At 36.7% G+C, this 23,364-nt stretch overlaps 2 protein-coding genes across 7 annotated transcripts in view; both read right to left on the reverse strand.

Moving 5' to 3' along the window:
* Nucleotides 1-10,043, reverse strand: part of Hdac8 (histone deacetylase 8) — a 222,296-nt gene extending 212,253 nt beyond the window's left edge. For 2 of the 4 annotated variants that reach the window (XM_047536457.1, XM_047536458.1), the window contains exons 1-4: nt 9,631-10,043; nt 9,036-9,088; nt 5,855-5,985; nt 4,913-5,054 (exon numbers count right to left, since the gene is read on the reverse strand). In XM_047536457.1, the coding sequence (XP_047392413.1) occupies nt 4,913-5,054; nt 5,855-5,985; nt 9,036-9,088; nt 9,631-9,855 (551 nt within the window). In that variant the 5' untranslated portion in view covers nt 9,856-10,043. Of the gene's footprint in view, nt 1-1,501; nt 3,302-4,912; nt 5,055-5,854; nt 5,986-9,035; nt 9,089-9,630 lie in introns of those variants that run through there. The other 2 variants (XM_047536459.1, XM_047536456.1) reach the window with 2 other exon arrangements.
* A 5,505-nt stretch (nt 10,044-15,548) lies between these two features.
* The window catches only part of Phka1 (phosphorylase kinase regulatory subunit alpha 1), a 108,491-nt gene continuing 100,675 nt past the window's right edge, over nt 15,549-23,364 (reverse strand). For all 3 annotated transcript variants that reach the window (XM_047535520.1, XM_047535519.1, XM_047535516.1), the window contains 3 exons: nt 22,204-22,257; nt 19,318-19,518; nt 15,549-17,856 (listed from right to left, as the gene is read on the reverse strand). In XM_047535520.1, the coding sequence (XP_047391476.1) occupies nt 17,683-17,856; nt 19,318-19,518; nt 22,204-22,257 (429 nt within the window). In that variant the 3' untranslated portion in view covers nt 15,549-17,682. The remainder of the gene's footprint in view (nt 17,857-19,317; nt 19,519-22,203; nt 22,258-23,364) is intronic.

Raw genomic sequence — 23,364 nt, forward strand, 5'->3', positions numbered from 1 at the left:
TAAAGAACATAGTTTATAGTTTTTAGTTATTCAAACTGGCATCTCAAACAAACCCTGCCACTTTTACTATTTACTTTAAAATCTTGGTCCAATTTTTAAATGAATTCTACAAGTGACATTTTATCTGGTACCAACTGCCCTCAAATAATAACTTTCTACATACCTCTTTGTTTCCTTAGCACCTGAAATACAGCAGGAGTTTAGTAAAAGTTTGTTAAATGAATGACTGCAATAGTCTCTTTTATCTCCAGTCTCACTTTCCTCTAAAATAATTAGCACATTGCATCCCTTCCTAAAAATCTTCAGTAAATTCCTACCAACCCCAGAAAAATGTCCAAATCTTATAAAACCTTTGCAATCTGGTTTTACTTTATTTGCCCTCACATTCTGACCACATTCCACAAATTGTGGTTCTCCAAATGTCTTTTACTTTCTTGCTGTCATCATTTCCTTTGCTTGCATTTTTCCATCCCCACTGATAGGAAAGCAAAGTCTTACTCCTCATATACACTACCTTATACATGATGCTAGTATATGCTCATGACACTGTGTTTTCAGTGTTCCCTGTATTGACATAAGAGTTTATATCATAAAAAGTTTTATTCATAAAAGTAATATAATCACATTGGAGAAAATATAGGAAGTGGAAAAATATGGAGTATATGTGTAAATATACAAAACATATATTTCATATTTTATAATCTCCATTATCACCATCTTCACAAAGCCATTGTTACTCTTTTGTTGTATTTCCTTCTAAAATTTTTCATATGTGTATATTTTTACTAGAGTCTGATCTGAGTGAAAATATGATGTAGCCACTTGCCCTTTAAAACTAAAACCAACATTATAAGATGGGCATTTTTTCTAGTTATGCAGTTATCATAACCATTATTTTTAATGGTTATAAAATATCCCATCAAGTGAATATGTTACAGTATATTCTATGCAATCATTCCACTATTGTTGAATGTTTATCTTCTGTCCATCACCCTTTTATTGGCTATTATAGGTGAGAAAGTATCATCTTCAGGTACACATTTGCCATATTTTGGACTGGTTCATTTCCTTAGCATAGATTACTAAGAGCCATCTCAAATTTAGTAGAAAAGAATACTGTTTTAATTTCTCAAAGCATTTATAATGTAAAATATTTTTCCTACTCATTGATTATTTGTCTCTTCTATTGTGAATTGTCCATGTCTTTTGTGCATTTAACCTAAATATTAGTGTTAAACTAAATATTTTTTAATCTTTCGTTATATTTTCTATAACTATTTTTGCCTCCTTATTTTGCTAAAATTTTAGTTGCAAACATAATATCATTGTATAAGTTTTGAAAATAGAGAAAAATTTTTAAATCATGAAAATTTCTGCCATCATAAGATAATCATCATCACTCACAGTGATTTTTCTCATATGTGTGTGTTTTACAAAGTAATAACTTCAACGTAAACACAATTTTAAGACCCATTTTTTTTATTAACACACATCAAATATTTCTCTGAAATGCCCTATCATCTTTATAATCATCATTAAAAACAATAGTATAGGGCTGGGGGTGTACCTCAGAGGTAGTGTGTGCTTAGCATACACAGGGCCCTAGGTTCAATCCCCAGTACCCAAATGCACACTCACATAAAAATAAAACAAAAGATATTCTATGGAGTAGATTCACTTCCCTTATTGATAGACATTATAATGTTATTTCATTTTTAAAAAATTGCTTTATGTTGCTCATGAACATTTATTTTATTCATTTATATGTGGTGCTGAGAATCAAACCCAGTGCCTCACACATTCTAGGCAAGCACTCTACCACTGAGCTACAACCCCAGCCCAATGTTATTTCTATTTAAAAATTTTTATAAGGTATACTACATGAAAATATTTTTCCATATTTTGAATTATTTACTTTGGAAAAATTCCCAGAAGTAGGATTATTAGATCAAAGGACATTAATACATGTTGGCTACCAAATGCTTTCTTAAGAGGTTAACCATACTCAACCAGAAAACTGAATACTGTTATTTTTTGTTTCTGTTAAAGTCAGACTTAAAAAGAGGCTTACCTAGTTGTTTTAATTCGCATTTCTTTGATTAGTAGTGATGAATATTTTCCCATGTTTTCCTCTGTAAATTGTCTATTCATGTTCTTTGTTCATATGTTTTCTTATACATTATACTGTGTTGAAGACCTTAGATAATATAAACCCGCAACTTTGTCATATTTATGTCACAGAGGCTTTTTTGGTCATTTAGATTTTATTTTTAAAATGGTTCAAAAACTTTAAAAAGTAATATTGGTTTTAAAATTTTATACATTCAGATTGGATCTTTTCCTTTGAGAATATTTTCTATTACTTCCTAAGCTTAGAAAACTAGGCCCTGTTAGAAGTTTGATAAATATTCATTCATTCCAGTTTTTGTAATTTGCTTTTTTATATTTAACTCTTCAATCCAACTGCCACTTATTTTAGTTTATTATGGGGATGACAGTATAAATTCTTCAAGCTGTCACAATATTATTTATGAACAATCCTTTCTATTCTCATTCACTTGCAATGCATCTTTTATAATAAACTCTTATATATTACCTGTCTAATATGAGTGTTTTCATTATTTTAGTTTTGTATGTTTAATATCTGCTAGCATTCATTCTTTATTATTCTCCTTTTATAGAATTTTCTTTGAAAATCAGTTTTCAAATGAAATTGTTTGCTGTCTTATCCCTAAAATATGAATTTCTTGAGGGCAGGATTGTTGATTTCTTTAGAACAAATTACCAAGAATCTTGTTACTAGGTCAACAGTTAAAAACATTTTTTTCTACTCTTAACACTTTCAAAGTTTCCCAAAGGGATGGGTCACTTTCCTTGTAATCCTGCTAGCATCTGGATATTTTTGTTACGAAGTTTTGGATTTTTTTTTCAAACTTGGTAGGGGAAAAATATACCTTGCTTCAGTTTCTACATATATGTTTATTAGCAATGATAAACATATGTTTGAAATATAGTTGATTTTAATCAATGCTTATTCAATGAATAAATGGCATATATTTGGATCTGTACCTGTATTTGAGGATGAGGAGGTTTAAACAAATACTGTGATTATAATAGGGAAGTGCTGGTTAAATACAAGCTTGTTGGCCTGTAGTCCATCTTCAGAGATGTTCTAGAGGTGTCAAGAACACCCTGGAATTCAGACCTGAACTGAGGCAATCCCTAGAAACTCAGTAATTTATATTCATTGCAGGCATGTGTTTCCAGGCAGGATCAGCTGAAAGGACCGGTCAGAAGACGCCTGAAACAGTTAAGATAATGATATGTAGGTACGCTCACACGTGCACACAGCTCAGACAGACACGAGTGGCTCAAGATAGTGTGTGTCATTTGGCAGCAAAACAGTAGTCAGAAGTGGCAGGTGTTTGAGACTCTACCACAAACTGACCCAGGTCCTAGGAGGCCTTCTGTGATGAATTTAAATACATGAGAAACTAGATCTGACTTTGAGGTGCATGTATTTTCTATGATACCACACCACTCTTATTTCCCATTTACTAAGTCCAAGAGGACATTAAAGTCTTTAATTCAGAGAAACTTGGGTTTCTCCTTTCATTGTGCAACATGAAGGAGAGATAGTCATTTTTTTTTCTCCTAGGGATCATCATCTTTATTTTGAACTCAAAATAAATAAATAAATAAATAAATAAAGCTAAAAAATGGAGGCTCTTTTTCTTTATTTTTAAGACCATGTAAAATTCATTATTAAGCATCAGTGCTCCCTTTTGCCTCAGTAGTAGATTCTAGTAGCAAACTTTTTCAAGGTCTTCCTTTGACATAAAATCTGTCAATTTGATAAAATTAATAGCATATTATTATCTTAACCAGCATATGCTAAAATCGTGCCATGTTTTATTCTGGAAAAATCAAATGCTGTTTGCTTTTGACTCAAGAGTACCTAAAAGTAACAAGGCCATGGTTGGTTGCATGAACAATTGATTTGTGAATGATACATTGGCAGTAACTACTATAGCTGCTTCCTTTCACTCAGCAGATTGATACATTCAGTTTTAAAAGTCCTCTCCCAAAGTATACTACACACCACTGATAAAGCAAACAAGACACGAAATGCCAAAGATTCAGCAGTTCTCATCAGACACAGTATCACTATCTAACTTGCTAACACAAAACTCCAAAAGGACTTTTCCTCTAACCCCAAGCAGTACGTAAGAAAAGTCATTTTACAAGCCCTTTCTCCTCAGAGAAACATCTAACTGTACATTGACTCTTTCTTTAGAGATGGAAACCATAAGCCTCCTTCTGGGTTCTTCAGTCCTTTGTTCTAAATCTGTTCTCATCAATTCTTTACCTATGCAAAAATCTATATGCCACTTCCATAAAGAATTGGCTCTAAAATGAATCTCTCCCAAGACCTCCATGATTTTCTCCTGCTAAGTCTCTTCAGCTCATATATATTTTTCAGTAGTACTATAATTGCTGATGTTCTCTGATTATCCTAATTTTGTTATTTTTTTTTCTAGAGTATAAGACTCTTGACACAGTGGAATTTCCAGAAAGCTGAAAAGGAATTTAGAGACTGTGCAATTATATCCTTTGCCCTGCCTGTTTTATTGATGAAGAAACTGAGGCCTAGGTGAGGTTAATTTGTCCCACTTAGTCAGCCAAGGTAGCAGAAAAACTAGGTGTAGAGTCCAGGTGACCTGACTTTTGATAGTGTGTTTTCCATTGCATTAGGTCATCTTCTCTTTCACTTGCATCTGTTCAGAGTTCCTTGTGAAGTACTAGATATACATGTTTCTCAGTTAATGTCAATATGATAATCAAAAGAGTTTACATAACTGAGAAATTGACTCAAGAAAAGTGTCAGAGAGCATAATGGTCATTTCCTTACTTCTTTGCATGATGCCATCCTCCAGACCAGTTAATGGCTACTTTGCACATCCCGTCAATCAGGCACTGGGCAGCTGTGATTGTAGCCCCTCCTACAGCTGCTGCATAGTCAAATATCCCTTCAGTGGCTGGACAGTCATAACCTGAGGGCAAAAATGAGAAGAATTAGTTGAAGATGAAATGGAGAAAGAGGGGGAATAGGTGAAACAACATTCTTCTAAAAAGCTACTGTGCTAACATTAGCTCCAATTCAGACAGCATTTCCAATATTGGGGAGAAAAGAGCTTAAGATGTTAGAGTTAGAAAGGATAAACTGTCAATGAACTAGTCACATCTTACACATGGTGAAACCAAGATCCGAGATCCAAGAGCTTCTGGTTACACAGAACCAGGCCTAGAACTCACGTCTCTTGATCCCCAATTCAGTGTGTAACTAACCCATGCTGTTTCTCTAGATTATTCCATTGACTACTTACAGTTTTTTTAAATACATCTATGTATTGAGGGATAGGGTAGAAAACTTAGCCAGAACTCCAGTTTGTACTCAAAATATAAGGTTAGAGGGCAACTAAATCAATTAATGTACAGACAGACTAGATTTGAATGTTGCCAGTAGGGCCACAGCAACTGAAAGGTTTCTCCTCCAAGTGATCCATCATTCAGTTTTGTTCGACTTGTGGGTTTGCATGGTTAGTGAGTTTTATGTGGGCTAAACCAAAAGAATAAAGTAGTCAGCTGGGGTTGGGTGTAGAGCTAAGTGGTAGATCACTTGCCTAGCATGTTGGAGGCCCTGAATCTGATACCCAGAACTGGGAAAAAAAGGCAGTTACATTATTTCTTAATTAAAAAAGTATTAGCAACCATTAAGTAAATTAAAAATTAAGTAGTAAAATCTACAGATGGAGGCTGTAAATCTCCCATCATTGCCTGATAGGGACTTTACCTAGCCCATATTCTATGGAGTCCGGATGATCCTCATCTCCTTCTTGGCTAACTTTCTGGAGATGCTGCAGATAGGCATCTGTGTGGAAGGTGGCCATATCCTCCATGGAGGCCACTTTGGGTTTCACTATCCTAATAATAACAAAGAACAAAGAGAGGTGAATGAGTCAGACCCAGAGTATGCCAAAACCTGGAATCAGGAGCCAGCAGTCTAAGCAGAAAGTACAACTCCCAGCTTCTGGTTCCAGTGGGCTGAAGTAATAAATACATTATGCTCCTCCACTGCACTGTACAGTCTTCACTTCCTCACCTCTGCAGTGATGACTCCATCAACAAGGGACCAGAAGACAGATTTTCCCCCTTAAATTTATATGCAGGTAAAAATAAGGAAATAAGTTATTTAAATTAAACAAATATTTAAGTTAAGAAATAATCAGGGATAAAACTTTACTCTGTGAGTTACAACTTTCATGTAAAACCAGTTGGCAGAGATATTTTTATTTGAATCAGTTGCTAATTGAGCTATATACTCCCCTCAACCAGAGCTTTATTTTATTTATTCATATTGTTTTTGGTGCTAGGGATGGAACCCATGGTCCTGTATATACTAAGCATATGCTCTACCACTGAGCTATACCACCAGTCATATATCTTTATTTTAATATGCAACTAGATTATCATGCATTTTGAATTTGGACTCTGAGAACTGGGTTCATGTTCTAACTCTGACTTACTAGCTCTATATCCTTAGATAAGTTTCTGTTCCATACCTCAGTTTCCTCATTTGTGAAAAAGGGAGCCTTACAGAGTTTATATGGAGATGAAAACATGCAAAAATTCTTTGTTGACAACTCATAAATATTATGGGATAAAAATTGGGAACTCAAAATAAAATTTTTTTCTACACTAGGTCCCTCATATCTGTCTCTGAGAGAAAAAGGGGTAAAATGGGAGGAATTAGGATTCACGCAAAACCTCTCAACCTACTCCTCACAGGAAGTGACAAAGAGGAATGAATGAGACAATAATGGGAGCCAGTCTGACAATAAGATTTACCACCTGTAATCACTAGCTGTCCATTTCACAGTTTCTCTTCATGACCCTACTTGCTGCTAAATTCTCTAGCCCTTGCCACCAAAAGGGTACTCTGTGAACCAACAACATCAATGGCCTTGGGGGCTTGTGAGAAATACAGAACTTCGGTCTCACCCCAGACCTAGTGAATCAGAATTTGTATTTTAACAAGATGATTTTTTAATAACATGATGATGTGACTCATGTGAACTTTCAAGTTAAAGGAGCAGTGACCTAACTCACAGAGAGGCTGTCATGGCTTTTTATGTTTCCTGAATGGGAACAGGCCCATGAGCTTATCATGAATTCAGATGACTGTACAAGCTACTAGTATAACCAAATATGGCCAGGAGAAATCCTGTGGTCTTTCTAAAAATTAAATATACAGGGCTGGGGTTGTGGTTCACTGGTAAAGCACTTGCCTAGCATGTGTGAGGCCCTGGGTTCAATCCTCAGCACCACATAAAAATAAAATAAAGGTATTGTGTCTACCTATAACTAAAACAAAATATTTTTTAAAAAATTAAATATATAGACAAATTCCAAGGATATCTTCCTTCTTCTTCAAGAACATGTCTATACTATCAGAGATAAAAAATTTGTCCATTAAAACAAAAATTTCATAATTTCTTTGATAATGTTTTTCATTCCTGAAAGCTCCCTCTTAAAGCACCCCTCCAATGTATTATGTTAAATATTAAAGTTTAAAACTACTTACTGGAAGCCTCCCTACTTAAAAGGAAATTAGAGGGCTTTGCTTTGTTATCTTGCTTATAATAAAATAATTTTTGAAATGTTAAATAATTTTAATGAAAAGCCTATAGTTATATTTACCAAACATGCATTAATGATGGTGGAAAAATATTCCTAAAACAGGTATGCAAGGAATAATTTTCTTGTCAGGCATGGTGGCATACATCTGTAATCCAATGACTTACATTGGAGGCTGAGGCAAGAGGATTGAAAGTTTAAGGCTAGCCTCAGCAACTTAGTGAGGCCCTAAGCAACTTAGTGAGACCCTGTCTCAAAGTAAAAATAAAAAAAGGGTTGGAGATGTGGCTCAGTGGTAAAGCAGTCCTGGGTTCAATTTCTAATACCCTTCCCCCCAAAAAGAAATGATTAAAACTAAAAGCCTGATACACTAACTTCTGGGAGACAGATGAAGCATAGTATATAGACACCCATTTGACCATAAAATGTCATAAATAATCCTACATGTGGCAGGTTCATAATGGTTAAAATTACAATGACATCAAATACAGAACTGGCGCTAAACATCAAGCTAATTTTTTTTGTTTGTTTGTTTCAAAGAAACTTTTAGCTCTCTCCTGCATTCTGGCCTGGTCTCAGTAATTCTGGTTGGGTCTTCATTTTATCTCCAAGTTTACCCATTAAAGTTTGATGGTGGCAGTGGTATATCTAAAAGTTTTAGGTTGAACCCACACCCTCAAATCTGGCTTAGGGAAAAATAAAACAAACAGACAAAAACAAACAAAAACCAAACCAAACTAAACCAAAATCAGAACACCTTCCAGCTGAACACATTTTTCTTTATCTTTTCTTATGTCTTTCTTTCTGGAAGTAGTGGGAATTGAACCTAGGAGCACTCTCCCACTGAACTACATCTGCAAACCTTTCTTTTCTTTCTTTCCTTCTTTCTTTTTAAATCTTGAGACAGAGTCTCTCAAAGTTGCTCAGGCTGGCTATCAGCTTGCAAACCTCCTGCTTCAGCCTTCTGAGCCATTGGGAGTAAAAACCTGTGCTGCCACACCCAGTTTGAAAACCTTTACTATTAGACATGTTTTAGTAGCCAAATGTACTCATTTCAAACTCCACAAAGCACCTATAACACTCAACAATAAAGTCCTATTTGTACTGAGTCTTAACCACTTCAAGCATTTTTTTTTTTCAAATTTTCTCAATTCTTCCAAGAACTTTTCCAGAGTTGTAGGGGGAATCACACTCTGAATACACACACACACACACACACACACACACGCTTTAAAAAGCAACATTTTTCTACCTAATTATCCCCACCATGAAGCAGGACATTAAGGGGTATGAACACACAGCTTCAGGGATGAGGATGTTCGGGAAAGACAACTTACCTCATTTGCTTATGCAGTGCATATGCTTCAATCAGAGAATGTACCATACTGGCCTAAAAATATCAGCATAAAAAAGGGCATAAAACAGTGTCTTAAAAGTTTAATTCAGCGAAATCCCATCAACTTCATCATCCTGCGGAAAGTAACTACTTTAGCTCTCTTTCTTTTTGTTACTTAACAGTTATGATACACTTTAGACAATACAGTCACGATACACTTTAGACAATACAGATACAAAGTATCAAATCGCCAAGACGGAAGCTACCGGGCCTTATGTAACTGACAGAATACTTTTCTCCATCAGCCTCTTTTCCAGGACTTAAGGGATCCCCTTGTATTTCACACTCCATCCCCTCTGTCCCTTCCCCCGACCCTCACCCCACCCCCACTTGTATGTGTTGGATGCCCCGCAGAGACACGCTGCGCTCTTAGAAACCATACAGGAACACTTCCTCTTGGTACAGCTTTAGGCACCCGACACAAAATCTCTGAAGATTTTTCCCAGCTCTGTCTCCTCTGCTTCCTAATGCCCTTCCGTCCAGACCCCTATCCTCCGCTCCAAACACCCACGGTCTTTCATTCCGACCTCTCTTACCCGTTTGGGGACCTTGGCCAGGGAGTCGCACATGCTGACATACTCCGGGCTGTAGATGTAAACCGGGGGTAGTGACTGCCCACCGTCTGCCGGGTCCTCCGGCTCCTCCATCTTCCACTTCCAACCGTTTCGGAGCCACCGTTCGGATCTGGTTTTTTTCGGACTCAGCCTGGGCTCTGGTTCCTGCTCCTCTGATCGGCCGCAGCGGTGCTCCCTGGTCAACATTCCCTCCTATTCTTGAGATCACAGGAGACACCGTCCCCGCTCCCCATCCAATTGAGGGAATGGATAGACTCTCCCTGGCCAGAAGCCCTTCATTTAGTGACCACTGTTCAAAAAATGAGGTTTGGCAGATATAAAAGCCCAAATAGTTGTCAAGTAGGATTGATTTTTATGGCACAAATAAGTACTGTCAAAACTAACCATCCTTGTTGCCCTACGGGGCCATTTGAGATGAGGTCAGACCAGTTTCAGAGCATGCTGGGAGGTGTAGTTTTCAGGGGTTGGAGCAGCGGAAGAGCGGGGGCTAATTACTAAAAGAGCCGCGTATTCGAGTTTTAGCTCTAAAAAAAAATGCAGCCTTGACTCTATGAATTGTTTCAATCTGCAAGTATGGCCATTTAAATATATCTGAAGAGATACGATGTGGACACCTGGAGCCCACCATCACCCAGCTACATCAACCACTTATTCTAAAGATGGGCTTTTGGGTGGGGGATTAATGATATAAATGGTTTGAAAAGTTTACAAATTCTGTGAAGCAATTTTAGTTCATTGATTTTTGTAATTGTCCGTGTAAGATTAACAATTTCAACAATTTATTCTGGCAAATCTGTTAGCACTTTCCCAAGAGACTAGCTGGTAATGTGGAAATTGCTTGGTAGATTCCAATCAACCAATAATGCCAAAAGTACTCCTTGAAAATTCATGTGATAGGAAGGATGCAAGAAGATGCTTTCAGTGGTGCTTAGAAATTGCACCTCTTCTTTCCTGCCTCCTTTGACTTCTGCAGTTAAATCTGATCTGACACAAGCTAGCTAATACTCGGGCCTTCAATTCTTACACAAACCTGAAATGATCTACTAACACCCCAGAGATCATCCAATATCCATACCTTCTTTAAAAATTTAGCTTGAGGGGCTGCAGTTGTAGCTGAGGGGTAGTGTGCTTGCCTAGCATGTGTGAGGCACTGGGTTCAATCCTCAGCATCATATAACAATAAATAAAAGGTATAAAAATACAATAACATTAAAAACCTAACTCGCTCGTTAATCTTTAAGGTTATTAAACATTGTGATATGTACTTTGTGGATATATTATCTCATTTTATCCTTGAAGCTGTCCTATAAAGGAGGTTGTAATGTGCTCACTTTACAGATCAGATGCAGTTTGAAGAGAGAAAAATCACTGTTCAAAGTCATAAACTTAATGAGCAGAAAATAAGGAATTAAGAAATCAGAACTACCTTATACTGAACATTCCTTATACTATATATTCCTTCAGGATAACTTTTTGTTACATCTAACTTTGTTCAACTCTCCATTTTGTATCCCCTCACTACTTAGTACTTTGGAAAGTGTGTGTGTGTGTGTGTGTGTGTGTGTGTGTGTGTGTGTGTTGTATCTACCAAGTAGAATGTAAGCTCTTATGCCTCTTTTATACATTCCCATAGAAACTAGTTCAAATTCTGCCATCATTCAGCCATTCACCAAATATTTGTCCAACATCAATTAAGTGTAGTGCAGTCGTGGATTCAAAGATGAATTAAAATCTGCTCTCTTCCCTCAGTAAATCTGCATTCTTATAGAAAAGATAAGACAATGTCTAAGAAACCATATACAGTATGGTCAGATAATGAATGTAGGATGCTTACCTTAATAAATAAGCATTAAATACTTAATAACTGGCATTCACTAAATGGTAAGTGGGATTCTTACTCAGTGGTATTTGAGAAAGCCTTAGAGGATGGACAGGACTTTGCTCAGTGAAGACAGGAATCAGAGGAGAGCATGCTGACCAGAAATGACTAACATAAGCAAAAATACAAAGGAAAAATTTTCTAGTTGAGTTTAGTTGAAGTGACCAAATCATGAAGGGCTTTGAATACCAGGCTAAAGAATACAGACTTCATTCTGTTGGAAATGGGAAGATATTTAGACAAAAACATTGTTTTTTCAGTGCTGGAATCAAATACAGGATCTTGTGCATGCCAGGCAAATGCTCTACCAACAAGATACACACCCAACCCCTTAGACAGAAATCTTTTAAAAAAAATTCTAGGGCTGGGGAGATAGCTCAGCTGGTAGAGTGCTTGCCTTGCAAGCACAAGGCCCTGAGTTCAATCCCCAGTACCACCAAAAAAAAAAAAAAAAAAAATTCTACAGAAGCAGTGTATAGGGCAGATTAGTTATTGAAATATTAGAGGGGATGAGTGTCACAACTGTTCTGATAAGCAGTGATGATTACTTAGACCGGGTGGGGGCAACAATGGAAACAGGGAGGGAGGAATAATGTTCCGGGTAGGTTCAATAGGACTTCCTTACTTACTATTGGTGACAGGGAGGAAGATTAAAAGACAATCACTGGGAAATTAGAGTTTGGGTGAAGAGAAATCTAGTAGTACCAATATATGAGAGGGTGGGACTGGTGCTGTAGCTCAGTGGAAGAGCATATGCTTAGCACAAATGATACCCTGATGATACCCTGAGTTCAATCCCCAGCACATACAAAAATGCAAAAGACAAAACAACACACACACAAACACACACACACACACACACACACACACACACACACACACACACCAAAACAAAACACCAGGAGGAACTCATAGGGTAGGACAGAACCGGACATGGGTCTGATTTTTAAAGAATTAAAAAAGTGTTGAGTTTCATAAATCAAAGGGTTAAACAGCCGCAGTGACACACACATTTTTCCATATAAATAGGGGATAAATGAATTCATAAGAGTAGCTGACATAGCCAAGAAAGCATGGACTTTCTTCACTGGGATGTATAATAGTTATAAATATATAACTGAACATTTTCAAAACCAGACCCGTGATTCCCCCATCCAAATCCTTTCCACCCCTTTCTTATCTTTCATGACTCAATAAAAATACCAACCTCTATCCAATTGCCTAAGCAGGAAATATGGCAGTTATTTGTGCTCCCTCCTTTTCCTTCATCTGTAGATCCAGTCTGTCAGCAATTTCTATTAGTTCTACTTATAAGATATGCTTTAAATACACCCACTTTTCTCACTCTGCACACCCACTCTCTCAATCTGGGTACTATTATGTCTTTGAACTTTTGTTCAATATTTGTCTGGTCTCCACATTTACTTTTGTGACTCTACAATCTGTGCAGCCACCAAGAGTGAGCACCCCCACCTCTCTCTTTTAAAAGTGTAAACTGGATCATGTCACAAAAACCTGCCTCATATCATGAGCTAGGAAGAAGTAATTTTTGAAGATTCCTATTTGTGGGAGTTCTTAAGAGGAAAAGGATGCCAGAAAGGAGACAAAAAAGAAATGGTCAAGTTAGAACAAATGTAATACAGTTTCTCAGAAATCACAGGATGAGAGGGTTTCAAGAAGGAAGAGAAATAACAATGTCGTGTATTACACAAGGAATGAAGACCCCATTAGAACCTCATTGGTGCCCTGTGCATGGGGGGGGGGCGGGGATCAAAACATAACACAAAACAAAACAACATACAGCAAGAAAAAAAAAAAAACCAGGAGGTAGGAGAGGAAGCCAAATCATAAGGGGTTAAGGAGTAAAGCCAACACAGAAAAGTGCAGCTTCCTCTATGAAGAAATGTGATTATGAAAGAAGGAAGTTCGTCTATCAGCCTGAGGGGATATTAGAGCTCAGGAATTTTTTTAAAGGCAGAGAGCACTGCACGTGTTTGTAGACAGAGGAAAAGGCATCTAAGTGGCTGTAGCAGTTGACTGAAAGGTGAAATCATGACTGTCTGGCAGTGTAAGGAGGAAATGGGACTTGTCCTGAGCCTTTAGGGATAGGCGGTGGAGGGAACAGGGCAGTATGCAGACTGACTGACATCCTTAATTCTGAACTCTAGTCAGATGACAAGGAAAAATAGATTGTTTTATGTGTTCTTTCAGATCTAGCAACAGATAGCCAAACACTTCAACACATGAGCATTGCTTCTAAACTGAAAACAGTATCCTAGTATAGAACACAATGTGGCAAGATGACTAAATTCTGGAGAAAGAGAAATTGTTGCACAGTGCTCTGGAATTGGCAGTTTATTCTTGTAGCAATTCTAGCAGGGAGGATGAACCCTGGTCTATAATTAAGACAGAACCCAAATCATACCACTGGACTCTAACCTCAATTTTTGACAGGTTTACTGTCCCTATGGTCTTAAATTGTGAAGAAAACCCTTCCCAAAGCATTGGATGTGCAGTTGGAGGACTTGAGGTCAGAGTAAGTAGGTTGAATCTTGGCTCCACAGTTGCTTGGGTGATGACCCTGGGTAAGTTACTTCTTTCACTTTCTTCAACTATTATTGTTAAAGGTAATGTTTAAAACCAGCAAGGTTAGGTTAGGCTGTGCCACTTCTTTTGGTACTCTCCCCTGTCTTCTCTAGCTGGCAGAAGCAGGCAGAAGGAAAAGCATGCACAATATGTCCACTGATACTTTGACACACTGACCGTTGTTTTCACACCACCTCCTAAAGTCATTTCCTTGGAGAGTGTAGCTCTTACGAATGTGAATTCTAGAGTCTGACCGCAGGGTTTCAAATTCCAGTTCTACCACCTATTAGCTGACTGACTTTGGGCAATTTGCTTCAACTCTCAGCGTCTCTGTTCCCTTATCTGTAAGATGGGGATACCACAATATTCACCTTTCATGGTGATTGTGAAGGTAAGGTAAGTGCCTATATGGCAATGTCTGGCATTTGGTTGTTTTAAGAACCATAATATCAAATGTCCTTAATATTTTTGGAAAGTTTACTTCCACTGTTGTGTTTACCCCCATACTACTACTGAAAAAGTACTACTACTACTGGTTTGAGAATGGGTCCTTGACTTTTAGGCATAGCCTTAAAATAAATCACACTTCTGCTAAATATAGGGTGACCATATCATCCAAACTTGAACGTTTTGGAGGGTGACAGATAATGTTAGTGCTAATTATGCCAGGGAAACAGAGATAAATAGGTGATGTACTAGACAAACCAAGACCTGAGGTCAGTCAAGTCAAATAGAAAATGAAGACCAGACATGAAAATACTGTATTTATACCCACTGCATTAATACAGACATTAGGTGTTTGGTAAGTTAAAAAACTGGAAGAGATGTTGTGAACTATGACAACTTTCACTCCACCAGTTGTATAAAATTCCCAGAATGTAGTAAAACCTGATTAACCAGGATGGAACTGTAGAGACATTGCTCATCCTTGCTGAATAAACCCATCTTCTTATAGAAATGGCTAGAGAATATCATAAATTATATAATGCCAAATGTTTATAATACTTAGAAGAACAAACTGTTCTAAGTACCCTCCAGTAATGCAGAAGGCTCATTTGTATACAATTGAAATTCTGAGTAATTATCTGTCTTATTCCTTCACCAGAAGTTTCTCTAAAGATATCAACAAACCTGTATGAATGTAGGAAAGAAGCCTCATTTGAGTATGTATTTGAGCAACAAAAATTTGTTTCTTTATATATATCATCTAACATATATGTATTACTATTAATATTATTCTAATTTGACCCAATTAATGAGTTTTGTTTATATTGTATAATTAGAGTATGTAAAATAAAACCATGAAATAAACTCCAATCACAAAACACATATCAAGTTTTGTGCATTGACATTAGACATGGTTTAATTGGAAATTCTTATTCTTTATTCTATTTTCAAAACATAAGTGCTTAAAAAAGTCTAACATGTCTTTTTATTATTGCACACTTAAAAAGAACAAAATACCAGGGAGAGTTTTCTGAAAATTTCCTTTAAAAGTTAAATACCACTGTTTGGGGATCATAGTGATATACAACTTAGAAAACCCAGAGAAATGCAGCCATTGGTGTTAGTTCAAAGAAATGAGTGCAAGGAGTGGTGATTTTTGCCTCTGACACTCCAGATGTATTTCCTGTGAGTGGGTATACTTAGAGTCAGTGAAAAGACAAATGATTTCAGAATGGGTTGTACTTTTCTTTAAAGGTGACTAGAAAAATTAAAAAGTGGGGCTGGGGTTGTGGCTCGGTGGTAGAGCTCTTGCCTGGCACACGTGAGGCCCTGGGTCCGATCCTCAGCACCACACAAAAATAAAATAAAGGTATTGTGTCCACCTACAACTTAAAAAAGATTTTTAAAAAGCTACTTACTATGTGTTTCCATTTGCAGGAAGAGAGGTACTGAAAAGGTGGGCCATGCGCTCTTTGTTTCCACCATCTGCTTTCTATCACTCTACTGGGCTCACTAATTTTACATACTTATAAGATGAAGTGTTTAGAGTCTCCCATCCCCACCCTCCCCATTCATGTTCTTGGAGAAAACCTTTAAAATATGAGGGAATGAGGGGGATTAAAGTCAGAAATTATCTGAGTGCAAATGGAAATTAGCAGTCTTTATTAGCAAACGGGGAGAAGGAAAATTATGAGAAACCTTTGTCAAGCTAGGCTAACTACACACAGGATCAGACAACAGAATTGAAGGCATTTTTAACCTACTGAGTTGTGTAGCCTGAGACCAGTCATGTCCTTTCTCACATGAGACATTCATACTTACATGCTTACTTGGTCTGCCAAATGTAGATATAGGATAAGATATACAGATAGACCAAAACTATGTGCTATTTTACTACTTATACATACACACACATGCACATACACACAAAGAGATATTCATAAGAAACAGATATATGCCCATAGATACCAAGATATACAGGGACATGAGCACTTGGATTAGGAAGTGAAAATATAAGTGAAAGAGTTTAAGAATGGAGGCAGGGCAGGGAGTTGATAGGGGTTGGTTGGATGTGACAAAAAGTGTGTAGAGAGTGAGGCAGAGACCAAGAACACAAGAGGAGAATACTTGAAAAAGCAGCTATAGACTGGACTGCTGGATTCTCTTTGTTGAAGTCAGGCTCCAATTTTTGCCCCCATCTTCATGGCACGGATTTGGTGCACAAGGCTGTCTGTAGGGTACTAACCCACATCTGATGCCCTCTCAATTCCCCATGTGTAAGACAATCCCCAGGTATCTTCTCTCCTTTCCCTTCTCTTTGGTATTGGGGTTCTGGCTCCATTTATCTGGGTTGTTTCATGTGCTCTGCTACAAACACACCTCTGAGTAGTAGCAATCTTCATAAAATGTGATTTCAAGTGTTAATACAGAAATCCTCAAATGTACCTGCTGTACATGCATTTTTTTGACATTTTGCCAATATAAGAATAGGTGTTATGTGTACAGATACCAACAGGACAACAGTAAAGACAATAATTCTATGCAAAACTACTTCATCAGTGTGAGGCAACATGTGAGTGAAAAAAGAGCCCCTTGATCTGGTACTCTATTTTCCTAAGAAAAGGCACATAGAATAGATATTTTCAATTTACAGCAGTGTAAAATCTAACAATTTAGAGTCTACTCACTTGAAATAATGTCCCAAAGCATCCGCCACTCATATATACAATAAAACCACACATAAGACAAAACAAAGCTTAGGAATAAGTTAACTATTAATATCTGCTCCCCAAACAGGAGTTAGAAAACTAAGCTGGTAACAGATCTAAAGAAATAAAAACACATGCAAACTTTTATGAACCATGAAAGAATCAGAGACAATAATTGAAAGGCCTTGTTGAGCAGATGCACTGTAGGTGAGTGTCCAGGTAATGGTTCACTTCTTCTGAAGCAATTAGTTTAACAGCAAAGTTCTTCTTGGGAAGAAAGGGACAGGAAGGGGTAGGGGGAGTGATCAGGTGTTAACATTTCAGTTCCATGCACAATCAACTGAGACAGGGACCAGCTGCCAAAAGACTCCTAGCAGCCAGGACCCAAAGCCCTCACTGCATGGCACAGATGCTGTGGGGCAGGAACTCTTGCACATATGTGGCAGCTGCCTTGGAGAGGTAGGTCATGGTGCCAAACCTGCCACTGGGTGCACTGTCATACAGAAGAGTACAGATGCCAGATGCAGGATCTTTTGCCAACATGTCATCATCTGCGCCAAGGGTTTTCTGTTTGGTTGTTAAGGGTGAGAAAACAGGGGAAAGAAAAATTACTAATCCTGCTAAGTGAAATCCTGAATAGTATAACACAGAGCCTCCTTCCCATTACCAATTAGTTGGTTCCTAGGTTGTTCAGCCAGGGAGGGATAAGGGTTATGCACAGAAAAGTGAATATAAGTTTCTAAAGATGCATTTTTCACTAGATCTCCAAATTATGTAAGTTATTTAAAAATCATTGCTTAGAATTTTCCCTATTACAGTGTAGTTTTGAAAGTTAAACATATAGTAATCATCAATTGTATGAGTCAGACCTATTAATAACAGAGAAAAATGTTAACACTCACAAATCACCCTAGTGAGATTTTGGTTTGATACTCTCTAGTACTATGTGCATTCTTTTATTTTGTGTTGGATCATTATTTCTTTCTAAGTCAACTTAATTCAAATAGACCATAAGCTTTCTAAGGCTAGAGTCTATTATTAAAAGGGATCACATTTTCTAACACACTGATTGGCATCAATCTAGAATATTTAAAAGTAGGCCAGTCCTACATGCTTCTGCATTCTCTCACAGTGGCTAAGAGAATTAAATACCTATTATGTTTTGGATATTTTCCTGTTGAAAACAATCATACCCCTTCACCTTACGTACATCTATTCTTAATTCAGGCAACATTTGGAACACTTTCAATAAATAGTATTTTTACTGTTGTTAATTTCCTGGAAGTTTTATAAAGAAAATAAGAAAATGTAAAAATAAGTTTCACTTTAAAGCATTCCTGTAGGTAAGTAGTAAAAGGAAAAGCAAAGTAAAACAAAATTGAATTTTCTCTTTTCCTTAATAGTTCAGAAAGGATTTCTAAATAATAATTCTTATTAAGGTTTTAAAGCTACAAAAAGCACTGTGATCAGGAGTTTGAAATATAATGCTAATGCTATGCTTCAGGCTTTTCAGGGAAAAGCATTTTGCCTCCTGAGTTCCAGGTAACTTGATCAAAAACAAACCACCAAACACATGGTGTGAAAAGGGCAAATAAAGGGAATTGATTGGTACACATTGTATGCATGTGTGCAACTATCACATTGAACCTGATTAATATGTATAATTAATACATGTTATTAAAAATCAAGTAAAATGGGCTGGGGTTGTAGCTCATTGATAAAGCACCTGCCTAGCATGCATGGGGTCCCAGGTTTCATCCCCAGTACCACAAAAAATAAATAAATTTAAAAAATTAAAAAATAAAGTTAAAAATAATCTTGAAAGAAAGGAAGAGAGAAACATGACAAAATACAGAGGCCATCCTGCAGCCCACTTCCTTTGCAAACACAGCTGAGTCACTGAAGGGGACCCCGAAAAGAGCTATGAGGAAGAAGGAACAACCAAGTGATCTTGGCTTTCTGAGGAACTTGGAATGCAGTCAGCTTAGTGTCAAAGTTCTCCTCTGAGAAAACAACCGGTTTACCTACCTGTTCTTGAAGGAACAAGTCATTAGCAATATGCACTATTTTTTCCACAGCAATGATGCTTCCAATGCTATGAATTTCAATGTCTGCTAGCATGGTGAGGACAAGGATGGCTTCAACCAGAAGCTGGCGGTACTCTGGCTGAGGTACACGATTCAGGACAGACTCCACATGGACAGAGAATTTAATCTCACCTGGAGTCATCTGTGACATAGAAAAAGAAAATCACTTCCTAGGAACTCACCGCTTAGGTGACATCAATCACCTGCTTTGAAAGGCAGTAAAAATACTGAAGCCATGAGCATGGTTTCAGCCCTTTTAATGTAATGGAGTAAGTAAATTGGTTCAATCTTTTTGGAAGGCAATCTGGCAATGCAGAAGGAGAGTCATAAAAGTGTCAATGCCCTCTAACCCATAATCCTATTTCTGGGAGTTCATCCCAAGAAAATAATTCAAAAGAGGAAAAAAGCCCTATGTGCAAGAGTGTTTATAGCAGAATTAGTCACAAGGGTAAAACTAGAAGTAATGCAAACATGAAAATGGTTGTATAAATAATGACATGTCATAGCTTAAAACTTCATGAGTTTTTATGGAGCCATTTAAAAGTATAAATGTGATGACTATGAATAAAGGACAAAGTCAAACTTAAAACTGCATATATGTGCTGATTGGAATTATGTAGAACATCTATATATTATTAGAACAAAGTGGGCATCAAGAATTATAAAATTATTTTATGGTGAAGGAGATTCAGGGATAATTTTTGGTAAAATTGTACTGAGTTTATAATATAGGGAGGCAATATGCTTGGTTTTAAAGTCCTGTCTTTGCCCAAAGAGCTGGTTCAATTAAAAATCTTAACATAAAAAATCAATAAATGGGCAAAGGAATTAACAGAACTTCTCAAAAGCAGAAATTCAAATGGCCAACAAATATATGAAAAAATGTTCAACATCTCTAGCAATTAGAGAGATGCACGTCAAAACTGTAGTGAGATTCCATCCCACTCTAGTCAGAATGGCAATTTTCAAGAATACAAGCAACAATAAACGTTGGCAAGGATTCAGGGAAAAAAGTACACTCACACATTGCTGGTGGGACTGAAAATTGGTGCAACCACTCTGGAAAGCACTATGGAGATTCCGCAAAAAACTAGGACTGGAACTACTATATGTTAACCCACTAACATATACCCAGCTAACCCACTCCTTGGTATATATCCAAAGGAGTTAAAATCAGCATACTGTAGTGATGCAGCCACATCAATGATTATAGCACCACAATTCACTATTGCCAACCTAGGTGCCCTTCACTGGATGAATGGATGAAGAAAATGTGGTATGTATACACAATGGAGTATTATTCAGCCAAAATAACTTTATGACATTTGCTGGTGAATGGATAGAACTGAGACTGTCATGCTAAGTGAAATAAGCTAGTTTCCAAAAGTCAAAGGTGGAATGTTTTCTTTGATATGCAGAACTTAATCCAAAATAAGGAGGAAGGGAGATTAAAAAAGAATAGAAGAAAGCCAGTGGAGTAGACAAAGGAAAGGGGAATGAAGGGAAGAAAGGAAGGAGAGGAATAAGAAAGACAGTGGAAAGAATCTGATATAAATTTCCTATGTACACATATGAATATACCACAGTGAATCCCACTATCATGTTTATCCACAAGACACTAATTTAAAACAAAATTATAAGTATATAGCAGAAAGATTAAAAGAGTAGAAGAAAAAGAATAAGGGAGGGAAGAGGGGAGACGGAGGGGAAGTATTGGGAACTGAATTAGAACAAATTATATTCCATGTTTTTATAGTTACATTAAAATGAATTCTATTGTCATGTATAACTAAAAAGAATTTTAAAAAGATGGATTCAAGTCTGACCTTGATCAGTTTTGAGTTATATGACCTTGCATTATTAATTTCTCTAATTTCTTTTTCTTATCTGTAAATTTGGAATGAAAATCCCTTCTTTGGCTATCTTACATAGTTGTGTTGAAGAGTAAATAATAAGAAAGCCTTTGAAGACAAAGATACTATTCGCCTATGTATTATTACTAATTCTATTAACATTTTAATATTACTTAAATGCAGAGAAATGGCAAATAGGGAATATGCCTGAAGCATTATATTAACTTTTAATACTAGTGTCCCTAGATGCTGCCTGCAATAGCTCAAGTGTTTGTGAGAACTTCCTAGTGTCTGATTGATTATTTCTAGCTTATTAATACTACCTCCTTCATTGATTTTGTATAAAAGTTAGTTCTTTATCATTTCTTTGCGATTTGAACAAAAAAGAAAATACAAAAGCATCTGATAATCTGTATCTGTGGTGAGTGGCAGTGTTCTCCAACCATGGTTATTTATCAGCATCATTTTATGGATTAAAAAAATACAAGTCTGTAAAAAATTAAAAGCTAAATAAAAAAAATACATATGCTCAGGCTCCCTCCCTGGAGATTCTAATCCATAAATTGGAGATGGGAGCCCAGGTTACTCCAACATAAAATTTAGAGCTCAAGACTACTAATGGTTTACAAGCATCCTACTAAATAAAATCAGGGATGAGAAGAATGGGGGTATATGGGAATTCACTCATTCTTACATTTCTATTCCTTCTGACTTCTCCAGCTCTCACTTAATTTTACATAGCCTAATGCAATTTACCATCAAGAGAAGCTTTTCTTAGATAATTAATATAATACATAATTATTCTCTAATATTCCTATTCAATTTTTGAAAAACCTCTCATTTCTTCAAATGTATTTCATATTCAGATGACTTATAAAAAGGCATAGGTCTGTGACTTTGGAAAGTGAAATACTTTAGCCAGCAAGATCACTGAAATGCTTCATCATATACATGCAAAAGATACAGAATCTTACCTCTCTAGTGGTTGAAGAAGGAAGAACAAAACCTTCCACAGAAAGTCCATGACACTGCAAAGCAGAAAATACATGCCACCAGGAATGGACTAACAAATGGGAGGCTCTAAGAAGACACTTTGTATTTCTAAGTGTGTTTCATGGGGTGTACACTGTATAATCACAGGCCAGCAAGAGGTCCTGCAGCCCCACATAGCAATGGGATCATAACTACTAGGTGCCAAGATGCAGGGTTGGACTACAAAAAGGCCCAAGATTCATCCTCTACTTAAGGGAGTGAGATGGGTAGGGAAGATCTGCATTCTGGGAAAAACTAGCAACCTCCCTACCCCGCAAATATTGAGAGACTACCTGGGAGGATATCATGCTACATTCCAGAACCATCACAAAGAGACCTTCAGAAAGTCTTTTAGGTTGCAGGATAAACCTAAGATACGCATTTATTGAACAAGTACCATTACTACATGTTCTAGTTAAGCATCCCATGTCCCTATCAGTCCTCTTACCTAGCCCTTCTTTGTTCCATAAGCTTATATCTTTTAACACTCTAGGTACTCATTTACTGTATTTACTATTTATTGTTCCTCTCTAGAACAATGCAAATTCTATAAGGACAGAAATTATTTAAAAAATTGTTGTCTTTTTTTGTATGAAAACTTAGAACAGTGTCTGGTACATAGTAGGTACTCAATGAAGAGTATATTAATGATATTTCATCTTTCTCAACACCTATAACTATGGATTTAATTTTTAAGAAGCAATGGGGATAAAAGATTTACAATTTTAATTTCTAGATAATTCAAAATGCTATATATGAAACAATCACAGAAAAAGATTCCAAAGCAAGAGGTTTGCTGACTCCACTAGACACATCCATCCCTTATTTCACATACCAAATAATAGTGTTTGTACAGAGGATTGTTGTCCTTCAAACGCACATGCAAAATTATTTTGTTACATTCAGATTCTTAAAGGGATAGATGGGAAAAACAAGGTATGTATTTGGTCTCTTACATTAGGATCCCAAGTTCAGATTTTGATTCTGCCACAAAACACTCAATATTTCCAGCCATATTTAAGTGTTTTTTCTTTTCTATTCCTTCATTTTATATTTACATGATCAGTACATGGTATCTGGGGCAGAACTGCACCTAATACATG

Source organism: Sciurus carolinensis, chromosome X, assembly GCF_902686445.1.
Source record: "Sciurus carolinensis chromosome X, mSciCar1.2, whole genome shotgun sequence".
NCBI lineage: Eukaryota > Metazoa > Chordata > Mammalia > Rodentia > Sciuridae > Sciurus > Sciurus carolinensis.